The following is a 13,390-nucleotide window of genomic DNA, read 5'->3' on the forward strand; positions in this document are numbered from 1 at the left end:
CCAGTATTGAAGTGAAATTCAACTGTTAGACCAGCCAGCTTTACTTCATGGAATAGGAGGGGCCGCCATCTTGTTCTTCACCTCAGGCAAGCCAAGACTCTCATTTGACTCTGGGGACAGCTTTGTTCCCTTCTTTTTAGTAACAATTCTAATTCTGCCTTAAAAATTATTTCACAGTTCTGGGATTTATGTTCACAGGCTCACAGTTTGTGAGAAATCCTTGGCTGACTATTTAGATGCCAAGAGGCTCACTTTTCCAAGATTCTACTTTGTCTCAGCTGTGGATCTATTAGAAATCATCTCCAAAGGAACTCGCCCTAAGCAGGTAAACTTTTCTTTTGTCCAGCTAGACGGCTTCACTAATTCTTGGTGATGCTGAACTCAAGCTATGACATGATAAATGTTGGCATTTGTATCAACAGATTACCAGGCACTTGATGAAGCTCTTTGACAATGTGGCTGACCTCAAATTTGAGGAGGACGAAAATAGGGAAGCACAACAGGCCATCGGAATGTATAGCAGAGAAGGAGAATTCGTGGTATTCTCTGAGCGCTGTTCCTGTGAGGGACAGGTAAATCCAGTGGCAGGAGGGCAAGTTGGGATATGGGCATCAACAGTGGTGCAGCTAGGTAATTTTAGACAGCCTTCTCACCACCATTGCCACCATACTCATCCTGTTCCTCACCATTGCTACTATTTGCATGCTTGACAGGACGAGAGCCAGTCAGCAAGTAGGCAATGGCAACTGCTCCTCCTCCTCCTCCTTACCACTACTGTTGTCTGGGTCGGAGATGCAGGTGAACAAGCAGTTTGCTATGGTGAAGAGGAGGAACAACTCCAGCGGGCTCTTGTAAGTGGGCCCTTAATGGGGTATGGCCCTTGGCAGGTTCCCAACCATACCTACCCTTTACACCAGCCCTGAACTGCATGGATGTTTTTCTTGGTCTCCCTTGGGGTTTTATACATGAAGCAGCAGAAGTTGGATTCCTCCTGTTACTTAAGGCCATAATATCTATGTGCCTTGCTATTTGCTGTAGGCAGAATGCTGGTTAAGTCGATTAGAAGAAACCATGCACATGACAGTGAAACAGAAAATCATGGACGCTGTGGGGGCCTACGAGGATAAGCCACGAGACCAATGGCTGTTTGATTACCCGGCCCAAGTGGCTTTGACCAGCAGTCAAATCTGGTGGGCTGCAGATGTTAGGATTGCTTTTGAGCGGCTCGAGGAAGGCTTTGAAACAGCTCTGAAAGACTACAACCGCAAACAGGTAAGCGGGAAAGTGCTACTAGGAGTGGCATCTTTCATCAGTTCCGATTCAGTAATAATTCAGGTTTGCTGGATGGTTTCTTCTTCTTTTTTGGGGAGGTCAGACTAGACCAGGAAGTGCCCAACCCATGCTGCAAAAGCTGCAATGGGTGCACATGATTCGAGGCTGAGTGGGACTATGCTGACTAGGACTTATGGGAGTTGGAGCCCAGCAACGTCTGGGGGGATGCAAGTTTCTCACCCCTGGCCGAGAGGCATGTGCACCTATTTTGGCTTTCGCAACATGGCCCTTGCTGCTCCCCTACCAAAATGGTCACAGTCTATATAAAGTCCTTGGATGCTGCTTTGCCATGATTCTGGGCAGGCTGATTGGGATCAAGGCACAGGGAGGAGCCTCACCACTTTGGTGAGGGTCCACCCAATTGCCATGCTGATTTCCTTTCAGCCAGCCTGCCAAGTCTTCTTACAAATTCCCAATGTGTTGTTTTTTTAAAAAAAATTCAGTAGCAACCTGAGGTTTTTATTTTTAATATTTTCGGGCACTTGGATTTTTAATTGCCATCAGTGCTTGTTTAGGGTAGCTGGTGTCCAACTTTATAGAGGACAGTCCTCTATTTGAAGAGCTGTCAGAGGACAATCCTCTATTTCAAGGTGTCTTCTATTTGATGGTCTGTCCGGACCATCAAAGAACCCTAAGAAAGGAGAGCCTGGAAGGGGCCCATCACCAGTGAGCACTGGTGACAGCAGACTGAGCAGGTACACCGGTCATGTGTTGTTGTGGTCACCATCTTCCCCAATATGGTGAGATGAATTGTATCTTATTTTAATTTTAGTAATTATTTCTAAATTCACACACACACACACACACACACACACACACACACACACACACACACCATATATATATTACCATATGCAAATTGGTGGCCTCTTTCTTCCTCTTTTTTGGGTGATGCATAAATGTCCCCACCCTAGTGCTTGTTGTATCGAAATCCAAAATTCAAGATCAACATTAGGCCAGTTTGAATGTTCTTTTCTTCTCTCATAAACTAGATTTAATGCACCAGAATGGCTGAGCATCATGTGTATGTGTGTGTGTGTGTGTGTGTGTGTGTTTCTTTGCTAAAGGCATTTAAACAACAAAGCACTATTTGGCTATTATGTGTTTCTTTTTGTTCTGTGTATTAGATGTGTTCCATTTGAAACTCTTAATAATTTCATCACATTGAACGCTAAAGCAAATACAGTACAAATGAACCTGTACACCAGTATTTCATTCACATTGAAGTAAAGTGATGGCCACTAGCTGAAAAGTGTATCTTTGTTATTAAGGAAGCAAATTGCAATTATGAGAAAACAATACCATTATTAGTTTGCAAAAGTTATTTGCGTTGATTAAAAGCACCAATAAGTATGCCTTGCTACCAGAGCTGCTCCATTTAGCACTTGACATATAATAGGGTTTTCCCTTCACAGTGTAATATCTCCATTGAAATATAATTATTTTGCAGATTGCTCAACTGAACGCCCTTATAAACATGCTGTTAGGGGAACTCACCCCTGGAGATCGTCAGAAGATCATGACAATGTGCACAATTGATGTACATGCTAGAGATGTTGTAGCCAAGCTTATAGCACAGAAGGTAATTTGTTGCAGAGCAATTACCCTAATGCATTTTTAAAAGCATAAAATAAAGAATAATTTCATTTGTTGGAAAAGATATTCGGGTTGCTTATGTATAATGATGACAGAATATTTTGATTCAGTCAATTTCTGTCTTTTTTCTTTGGCTTCAGACTGTAGATAATTACATTTACCAGTTTAAAAAAATGGTATTTAAATATATATAGATATATGCATGTGTGTTTGTCCAAATGTTTAAAGTGTCTATTAAAAATGTATGCTATAAAGTGACAGCAGATTCTCAATGATCTGTCCCAGACCTGTTAGATGCTGCTATGAAAATGTGCAATTACTACAGCTGGCTTTGCAATTTAAATTGTACAAAATACTATAACTGTATAGTAATTTTGCAGAGTACTTCTGTTTATTTTATTATTATTTTGGTATATTAATAGTTTTCTTTTTTCCAGGGAAGGATGTAAGGATAACTTGATAATTCTTCCCAGGTCTCATTGTAAAGATGAGTCCATTATGTGTACCTGTAGCTCAGCAGTTGTTCTCCTGCCACTCTGTATGCAGAAGCAGGGACGGCCCTACCGTGAAGCACTGCCTCAGGTGGCAAATGGATGGGGGCAGAGGGAGCATCGTTTCAGCGGTTCCTCATGAAGGCTCCACCTGCTCCCCTCTGTTGGAGGACAGAACTGTGCATGCCATACAGCCTGACCTGGACCACTAAATTCAACTCAACTGCCATCTCACTCTGGGCCCAATCCACATCACCGCTCAAGAAGGAGAAAACAAGGCAGTAGGAGGTTGCTGCTCCTACTCCTTGCTCTTGTTACTACTTGCATGCTTGGAGAGGACAGGTTGAAAGGCAGCAACAGCAGGAGGAGAGCTAGGGGGCACTGGGGAATCAACATTGGTCCCCTGCTGGGGTGTGGGTCCTTGCAGTTGCCCAATGATGTCAACTGCTCATGTCATCCATGGTATCTCCAGTTAAAAAGTTCTCAAGAAACAGAGCTAGGAACTTGGAATTATCTTGACCTGGGACCTTTGTATCAATTGGAGAAGTTAGTACTAGATTTGGAAGATCAACCATCTGGCTCAATATAAAGTAGATGAATACAGTTAAATTTTGGGGTACTTAATTTTTGGCAAGGTCAATACTATGAAGCTGTACCAAATCTGTCACAGATCTAGAAGAGTTGTGACTCAAGGAGCTACAGGAGCAGCAGCCTGATGTGATGTCTCTATAGAATAATTTGGACTTCACCCCTCAGTGAAGTGGCTTCATAAACTGCATATTAACTCATGAATTGTTCTAGGCCTGCCTCTCCCAATTTTAGATCACCAGATTCTGTTGAACTACAACCCCCCATCATCCCGGACCATTGGCCACATTGGCTGGTGATTATGGCAGTTGTAGTCCAACAACATCTAGGGATTGGAGTTGGATTTCCTTGGCCAAGGAACAAGGAATTATAAAAGGAGAACCAGATAACAGAACTCACGGAAGGAGTTTGTGTGGAATTCTAAATCTGCTGTAGAGGGAACCATAGAGTTTGGAAGTGTACAAACTGGGCCTCCACCACAGTCTTTGTTCACTTTCATAGGACTCAAATTGGGTTTAGCAGTTTAGTTTGTAGCTCTGCAAGGAGCCAAATCAGTTGGCTCTTGCAGAATTGAATAAACATTCTGTGTAGTTTGGCTTTTAGAAAAGGATAAGAGTTTTCCATAGAATTAAAAGAAGAAGATTATTCCTGTGCAGAAATGGTATTTGATATATTAGAGATGATTGGCAAGAGAGGTACCTGAACTTTTATCAGTGCTATTCCCAACTGGCTGCTGTTATATGAAGTACACTGATTAACTGTATCCAATAAATGTATGCAAAGAATGCAATAAATAAATAAATTGCCTTTGTCTTGGCTGCTGAGTATGAGGTCAAGAAGTTTCCCTATATATCAGCCAGAGGGTTCCATACAGTAAGTTCTATGTGCGCAACAGGAGTTCTATGTCTGCAGTCTTTCCCCATCTTTCTCCTTTTATAATAGTCCTGCCTCCCACTTGATAAGCTGCTTCTGACATTCAGGGGAGTTTCAAAAGCAGATTACAATCAGACAGCACCTGAAGCTGTTGTGAAGAGAAAAAAACGTAAAGGGTTGTCTAGATTGCAGCCTTATGAGAAGAGCTCTGCTGGATCAGGGGGGAATCCGCACGTCATTCTGAGATCGCTTCTAAGCGACCCCAGTGTGGTGTGAAAGAGAGCGTGTAACTTGCCTTTTGAAGAGCCGATGAAGAGACGTCCTTCCCGCCGCCCCCGCCGCCGCCACCCAACTCCCTCCTCGCCGGCTGGGACGGAGAGCTCGGGGGAAGAAGACGGGGTGGAGAGCTTCTTCCGCTCTCAACCCCGCCTTCTTCAGCTGAGCTCTCCTCGCCGGTCGGCAAGGAGGTCTGCGGGTGGCGGCGGCGGCGGGAAGGACGTCTCTTCGTCGGCTCTTCAAAAGGCAAGTTACACGCTCGCTTTCATGCCACACTGGGGTCGCTTAGAAGCAATCTCAGAACGACGTGCGGATTCCCCCTTAATCAAAGGCCTAGCTAGTCCTGTATTCTATTCACACAGTGGCCAACCACAAAAACATCTCAAAGTTCAAGATGAACCGAACTTAAGGAGAAACTGAGGAAAAACCCAGATTGACAGTTTTGTCTATCCCTGCAACAGACTGGGGTTGGTGGAAGGTAGACTTAATTTTAAAAACTTGGCATTTCCACCTCCTTGCAATGAGAGAATAGCAAAGATAAGTCTTTCGCTTCTTTCTTTTTACATTTGAGGTTTCTAATGGACAGGCCTTTCCCTGGCTATCACAGTTGCGCCACAGATGGGATGAAGACCAAAGCGAGTGTTTTGTCAACATTTGTGATGCTCAGTTTCAATATGCTTATGAATATCTTGGGAACAGTCCTAGGCTGGTAATTACACCTCTTACTGACAGGTGAGGACTATACCATATCTGATATTATTGAAGGGGGCAGTTCTAAAAGACGAAGACGACAGAGCTCTACTGTTTATTCACTCAATGGTTCCTCTGGGTTTTGGCTTGCCTCATCATTTGTCCATGAAAATAAGACATGTTTTAATATATGGATAAAATAGTGAGATTCAGCAGTCTGATAAACAACCTGAATATTAGGAGTGGTGAGGGGAATTATTGCAATTTTAAAAAAATATGCTAGTATTCTTTCTTAAAATAAAGGATTTACTTGGACATTTCTAATATTGGAAATAGGATCTGCAGAAGAAGTGCTCAATTGGTCCAGCATAGCTTGTTAACATGAATAAAATGTATGTTTTAGTTAAAAATAAAAGAAAGAAAGAAAATCATTTATGCTACACTCCTATGCCCACTTACCTGGGAGTAGGTCCCAGTGAACTCAATGGGACTTCCTGCATAGTTGCATTGTTAATTATTTGTGCATGAAATGAAAGCTCTTTAGCGAGGACAAAGCCCTGTTGACTGGCATTCTGTAAAAGAAAACAGCCCCAACAACTGCGCAGAACTCTGAACCGTTGCTGAACAAAAATCCCTTTCTGCTGGAACATAATCATTTTGTTGTGGTGCGATGCATAATAGCAGTTGGAGGGGGAAATTTGCAGCAATTTTAAATATTCTTTCCGCTGAAATTGTTTATCCACATTGCCAAAGCCTTTAAGGAAGTACTGATGTTTTCTGCATTGTTGGGAGCAGCTGTCTCCGTCTCCTGCGGCTGTCTGCCGGCTAACGAGGCAGATGGCAGACAGTAGCTGAGGTGTGTCTGCTAGATGCGGGACTCACTTTCCCTGGCTTGCAGGAAGGCACACAGCTGCCGTGCTATTATGATGGGGATGATGATTCCTCTGCATTTGAGGCACGGCAAACCTGGTGTGGAACCATGTGATTTTGAAGGGGGGATTAGGGTGGGTGTTTTTTTTAATGCGCCGAATAAGCACTTTAATAATCAGGCTGCTGAGCAGCATGAAAATATGGAATTCCTATTAATGACAGCTTGGGATGAAGATCAAGCAGGAAAGTGGGTTCTAAGAAATGAGCAAGATTGGTTTGCCAAAAGATAGGGCCGATCATCCTTTATATTATCAGTATCATCAAGGCTGGACCTTGGGGGGGGGCAGCCTAGAGGGGGCCCAAATTACCACACAGAAAGTGGCTGGTGAGGGCATCAGGGCAGCAGAAGCAAACTCAATTTTATTCCTGTAATTATGATGTTGCTATGATTTAAGTGACTTCAAATGCAAAACTGCACATGCTCAGAGTATTTGTTTTAAATCAGGGTTGGCAAATAGTGTTGCTGCTGCTGTCCTAATCTAAACGCTTCCTCATAAAACCATTTAGTCCAGGGTCTAAAGTTATCTAGCTGCACCACTCTGTGCCATCCCCAGGTGTTTGAGGGCTCTTGAGCAAGACACACTCAACACACCCTGTCCCTGAATGTGCCTACCTTCTCCCTGTCATTGTCCCCAGCTGCTCTTGCTCCTCACCCGCTTTCTCGTCATTGTTACTACTTGTTTGCGTGACAGGCAGAGAGCCAATGAGAAAGCAAGCAGTGGCATCTACTGCTCCTTCTTCTCATCATGACCATTACCTGGGCTGGAATGAGAGGCAGGTTGCGATCGAGCTAGTGTGGTGTAACGGTTAGAGTGTTGGACTGAGACTTTGGAGACGTGGGTTCTGGTCCCCATTCGGCCATGAAGTTCACTGGAAGACTTGGGACCCATCACAAACTCTCAGCCTAACTTACGTCACAGTTAGGAGGAAAAAAATGTGGGATATGAATGTAATAATCAATCAATCAATCAATCATGAAGAGAAGCAACTCCAGGAGGCTCTTGTCAATGGGCCCCTACAGGGGAGTGGTCCCTTGGATGGTGTCCAATCCTGTAGTTTTATTCCAAGTTGTACCCGTATGCATTTCAGCCCTGAATAATATATATGGGCCTTTTTCAGGGTTCAGTACTAGAGAGCCAGTGTGGTGTAGTGGCTAAGGTATTGGACTGGGAGTCGGGAGATCCAGGTTCTAGTCCCTACTTGGCCATGAAACCCACTGAGTGACTTTGGGCCAGTCACAGACTCTCAGCCCAACCTATCTCACAGGGTTGTTGTTGTAAGGATAAAATGGAAAGGAGGAGGATTATGTACATCACCTTGGATTCCTTGGAGGAAAAAAGGTGGGATATAAATGTAATAAATAAATAAATAAATAAATAAAATTTCTAATAGTGCCCACAGAGATCTCTGGAAAAGATACTCTCCAATGTTAATCCTGTGACCAAGAAAAATGACACTCAAGGCAGCTTTCTCAAGCTTGAAACAGGCTCTGCATGGTGGATGCCCCCAACATGCAGTAATTTTGTACTATGTGAACCAAAACTCAGTTATCCTTTGAAATTTGCAGTTCTCCAAATTTTGCATTGGAGTTTTCCAATCAAAACACTCATACAAACAATGCATATATTAGGGGGGGAAGTATTCAAATATGCATTACCTTAGGAAAAATGGCTTGCAAAAAATATGTATATTAGACAAAACTGCATGTATCAGGAGAAATATGCACAAAAATGCTTTGGATTTTCAAGCAAACTTTTTTTTTAAAAAAATAACACAAACAAACTCTAATTTGGTACAAAGAAAATTGAAGACTGGAGAAATTCTCAATGTTTGGGATAAATTGAATTTAACAGTGGGGAAAAAAGAGAAAATGAAACTGACAGATTTATCCATCTATAATGGACGTCTCATGTGTTCTTCTGCCTGACATAGTGAGTGTCCAGAGAGTGGCATTTTTTGCTACTCCCAGTGGCTGATGCTAGCCTGGAATTGTTCTATGTGATGTGGAAGAATGGCATAATGAGCCATTTTAGTGGTGCTTGAAGGAGAAACCATACAGATAAAGTTAATGTCTGGGATCCTAAAGTTCTTGATAGTGGAAAGGTGTGGGGGTGGAGAGTCAATTTCTGCTGATTCCCCCTTCCCCTTGGGGCCCCATATGCCCTTCCAAATCTGCTCCATGCGGTCAGGGGATCCTCCAAACCAACATGAGGGACTCCAGGGGGAAGTGGGAAGGACTGAGGATCATCTCCCTATGGCCAATGGGAGCCTCCACTGGATCAAAGTCTCTTTTGTTTAGAGAAGGAGACCTTTTGTTTGCAGAAATGCAACTCAGGATCCATACTTGTAAACCTTAAGTATAGTTCTTTAGATTGACAATATAAAAAACAAAATAAAACTAAAATTCAAATGAAATGATAGTATTCAATTACCAAGATCAAGTGTCCATATCGTTCAATAGCCTTAACGAAGATGTCACAGGCCTGACTAAAAGTAGTTATCCTGATCTTTAAAGTAGATTAAAGTTGCTAACCTGGCCTCACTGACTTCAGATACTGCATCTGAGGTGCAAGATTTTACTTTCAGATGATAATGTTTGATGTAAATAAGCAAGCTTTCAAGTTTCATGGAGTTATTATTTCGGCTAAACCAATTTGTCAAATGCTCTCTGACACAAAGGAATTAGTTGGAGAAAAGAGCTAGGAGGACATGCTATTAGGAGAAACGTCTTGTTGCTCACATATGGATGTTGAGGAGTGTATCCTTTTGGTAAGCTAGGACAGCCTTCCCCAACCTGTGGCTCTCCAGATGTGTTAAACTCAACTCTCTTTACTCCTGGCCAGCATGGGGGCACCAGGATAGGCTGAGTGAGGCCCACCTCATTCTCATGCCTTGTTCAAGTTTCACTGACCCCATATTTTGGCAGATAATAAGAGACAAAGAATGAAGCAATAGGAAGGCACCCTCTTAAACACCAACATTCATGTGAGGAATTTTTGCACCTTTTCCATGGCCCACCTCATACCACATTGAGCATAAGAAGAAAAGTTACATTTCCATAAGTATAAAACACACCCACACAACCCTTTCCCCACATGTGCTAAAAATATATATAAAAGAAATAATGTCCCATGCTTCTTTCAAAGTTGTGCATTAAGGGAAAAAAACTTTTCCCTTCCTTTATAATATGTTGGGGCATGTAGTGTGACCTTGAAGAGGAAGGTGCTAGGGACTATTTTCTTTTTAACGATGAAGCCATCCACCTAGTTGTAACTGATTCTCCTATGTATCCTCCTTTCCTCATGCCTTTTTGTGTGCGTAACTTTAGAGGTTTTGAAAAGAACAATAACATTCTTGTACATGACAGAAACAGCTGGTTAAAAAAAAAAGATAGGAAAGGTTGGCCACTTAGATTCCGCCAAATGGGCAGAGAGTGACATGATCAATTATATCTTAGTAAAGCCAGAGGATCAATGTGCTGGAGGAGGGAATGCCAGAACAAACGAAGGAGGACACCTTGTGGAGTTTAAGGGTGGGTGGGAAAGGTAGAGCATCGTGATCAGGAAAGGACAAAGGAAATAGCCCAGTCCTTCAGAACCCAAATGGAGGCAGACCTACTAGCAAAGTACAAGGAGAACAGGTATATAGTAGTAGTAGTAATAATAATAATAATAATAATAAGTACTGTAGGGTTAGAGGATCATGTGGAGATGGTCATGGAAGAAAGCAAAAGTACCATAGCGCAAAGGGGAAAGGTTTTCTGGAAGCCAGCGATATCAGAGAGCACACAAAAGACAATCACAAAGGTGAAGGAGATGAAGATCAAGGGGTGGAAGAGAAGACTAATGAGGAAGAAGAGGATTCGGAGAAAGCAGGACGTACCAAGTGGGGTCCTCTAGCATGACAGATGAAAGACTGCAGGGTGGTGGTAAATAGCAGAAGTGATTTCTACAAGCTGATGTACAATGCCAGTGGCAGGTAGCCTAGAAAGCTGTCTCAATTGAGGCCGAATAAGTGGTTGAGGGGAGAGGCCAGAGATGTGGCCTTGGAAAGAACAAATGCCAATGGAAGTTAATATGTGCAGCACTTTTACTTAGGGTTAGGGTTAAAAACATTTTATTTATTTATTTATTTATTACATTTTTATACTGTCCAATAGCCAAAGCAATCTGGGTGGTTCACAAAAATTTAAACCATGAAAAGCATAATAAAACAACCAACAGTCTAAAAACACAAATACAAAATACAATATAAAAAGCACAAGCAGGATAAAACCACACAGCAGAAATTTATATAGGTTAAAATACGGAATTAAAACAGCAAAGTTTAAATTTAAGTTAAATTAGGTGTTAAAATACTGAGAGAATAAAAAGGTCTTCAGCTGGCGACGGAAGGAGTACAGTGTAGGTGCCAGGCGAACCTCTCTGGGGAGCTCGTTCCACAGCCGGGGTGCCACAGCAGAGAAAAACATCAAATTTGTCAGTCAACGTTTAGCACTGAAGTATTCTACAGTGAGTAGAATTAATAGTACTAGGGTTTGCTTAAGCAGTAACTTCCTCATAGGTGAGGGGTTCCACAAGAAAGAGTTACAAATCGGGGGGGGGGGGAATGTTGATGACATTGTTTTGTACTTTGCTACCCCATAGTAGCAACTCTACCATGGAAGGGGCCATAGCTCAGTGACATAGCACCCAGAAGCTCCTGGTTTTGATTTCCAGCACCTCCAGGTTGAGCTGAAAAAAATTCTGCATGAAACCCTGGAGAGTTGCTGCCAGTCAGTGTCAACAATACTGGGCTATATAATAATAAGAAGAATCAAATATGAGGCATCTGTATATTGCAGTTATCTGGGTTGAATCCAATGTTAATTTAACTTAAGTCCCATTTATTTTAATGGGAGTACTCTAAGTAGGTTTAATATTGGATACAATATTAATGGCCCTGTTGAGAAGACACCTTAAACCATGGCTTTAACCATGGTGAATAAGGCTTTTTGCCTCAACAGGGCCAATATGCTCATCTGCATAAAGTGATGCCTAGATTCTAACAGATTTCTTCTGTAACCCTTTCAAAGGTACATGAATGTGTTTCTGTTCCTACAGATGCTATATTACATTGACACAGTCTCTTCACTTGACTATGAGTGGTGCACTGTCAGGACCTTCAGGAACGGGGAAAACAGAAACCACCAAGGACTTAGGCCGTTCTCTTGGAATGATGGTCTATGTTTTCAACTGTTCAGAACAAATGGACTATAAGGTACTGCATTTGTTCAAATATTCTTTAAGAGCCTTACCAACTGGCAATTCATTAAAGGGCAATGGTCAAGTAGATCAGCAAACTGGATCAAGGCTTGCATCTGTAAATTATTGTGGAATAGTGAAAAATAACATGCAAAGAGAACTTGCCTTCATCATGATCATGTGATTAGTGTGGGGTGCAGGATTTCAAGGTTTGGGTTTCTCTAGCAGTGGTTTTAAACAATAATGAATTCTTCAAATGAAGTGTTCTCTTATGAGGAACTCTAGATCATTATTAAATGACAAAATAAGCACTCAGATAAAATGTTGATCGTTATTTAAGTCAGGGGTGAGCAACTTGTAGCTCTCCCAGTGTTTTGACCTACAACTTCCATAGCCCCTCACCATTGGCTATGGTGGTTAAGGCAGATGGGAATTAAACCCTGATTTAAGTAGTGATAGCATGGATGAGATTCTCTAATTAAACACTATCATGATTGAGTACACAGAGAATTACTGTTCTATACTAACTCAGATGTAGATTTGGATTTGTAGGTCATCCTAACATATGGTTTAAGGAAGGGGTGGGTAACACATGACTCATGAGCTGCCCGCTGCCATGCTGCCAAAATTCTCTGAAGCAAAAACTTCACCAGCTAATTGCTGAAAATTTGCTACTGCTAAGGAAACCTAAAACAATCCAATCTTGCTTCAAAAGTGTGAGAATTGGCTGCTTTAGGTCAAGAATTGGCTGCTTTAGGTCATTGGGTTACAAAAGAGTGGGGAGGGGAGGGGCTTGTGGGGAAATTCAGGAGGGCAAAAATGGGCTGTGGACAACTCACAGTTGGGCACTTCTGGGGTGCAGTAGGTAATTGGCTTCTCTCTGAGCCACTATTTGGCATTTTGCCCCCCTTCTCCATCCAAGTCACTATTTTGACCCAGGGTTTTAGTAGGAAACAAAGCAGATATCACCGGCCTCAAGTCTGCCCACACCTGACACATACAAGTAATCTACCCTTGAGTTTATGTGGCAAGTTATTTGCAGGGGGGCTGATATCTATTAGAGTTTGTCCAGTACCTTAATGTTCCTGAAAGATACGTTAATAATAAAACATGCAATATGCTATTATTATATTTGTGAGGTTTGAATTTTAACTGCGAATGCATTTTCCAACAAATAAAACATGTTCGCTTATACAGCTGTATAAAATGATACTGTAAGATCTTTCGCTGGGATTATATTATTAATCATATTCAAATATGTGAAATAATGGTATTAAAAGTATCTCATAGCTCAACTAACATTCACTGAAACAGTATTTGAAGTAAGATTAAGTTGGTACAGCTTCATAATTCAGCTAAGCAAGCCTGCAC

General features: G+C 42.0%; 1 protein-coding gene across 1 annotated transcript in view; it reads left to right on the forward strand.

Moving 5' to 3' along the window:
• LOC134392233 (dynein axonemal heavy chain 11-like) overlaps nucleotides 1–13,390 on the forward strand; it is a 232,744-nt gene that overhangs the window by 34,090 nt on the left and 185,264 nt on the right. Inside the window, exons 16-21 of the mRNA XM_063116377.1 lie at nucleotides 199–325; nucleotides 423–572; nucleotides 1,039–1,272; nucleotides 2,783–2,914; nucleotides 5,728–5,888; nucleotides 11,879–12,035. Coding sequence (XP_062972447.1) covers nucleotides 199–325; nucleotides 423–572; nucleotides 1,039–1,272; nucleotides 2,783–2,914; nucleotides 5,728–5,888; nucleotides 11,879–12,035 — 961 coding nt within the window. The remainder of the gene's footprint in view (nucleotides 1–198; nucleotides 326–422; nucleotides 573–1,038; nucleotides 1,273–2,782; nucleotides 2,915–5,727; nucleotides 5,889–11,878; nucleotides 12,036–13,390) is intronic.

Source organism: Elgaria multicarinata, chromosome 2, assembly GCF_023053635.1.
Source record: "Elgaria multicarinata webbii isolate HBS135686 ecotype San Diego chromosome 2, rElgMul1.1.pri, whole genome shotgun sequence".
Lineage (NCBI taxonomy): Eukaryota > Metazoa > Chordata > Lepidosauria > Squamata > Anguidae > Elgaria > Elgaria multicarinata.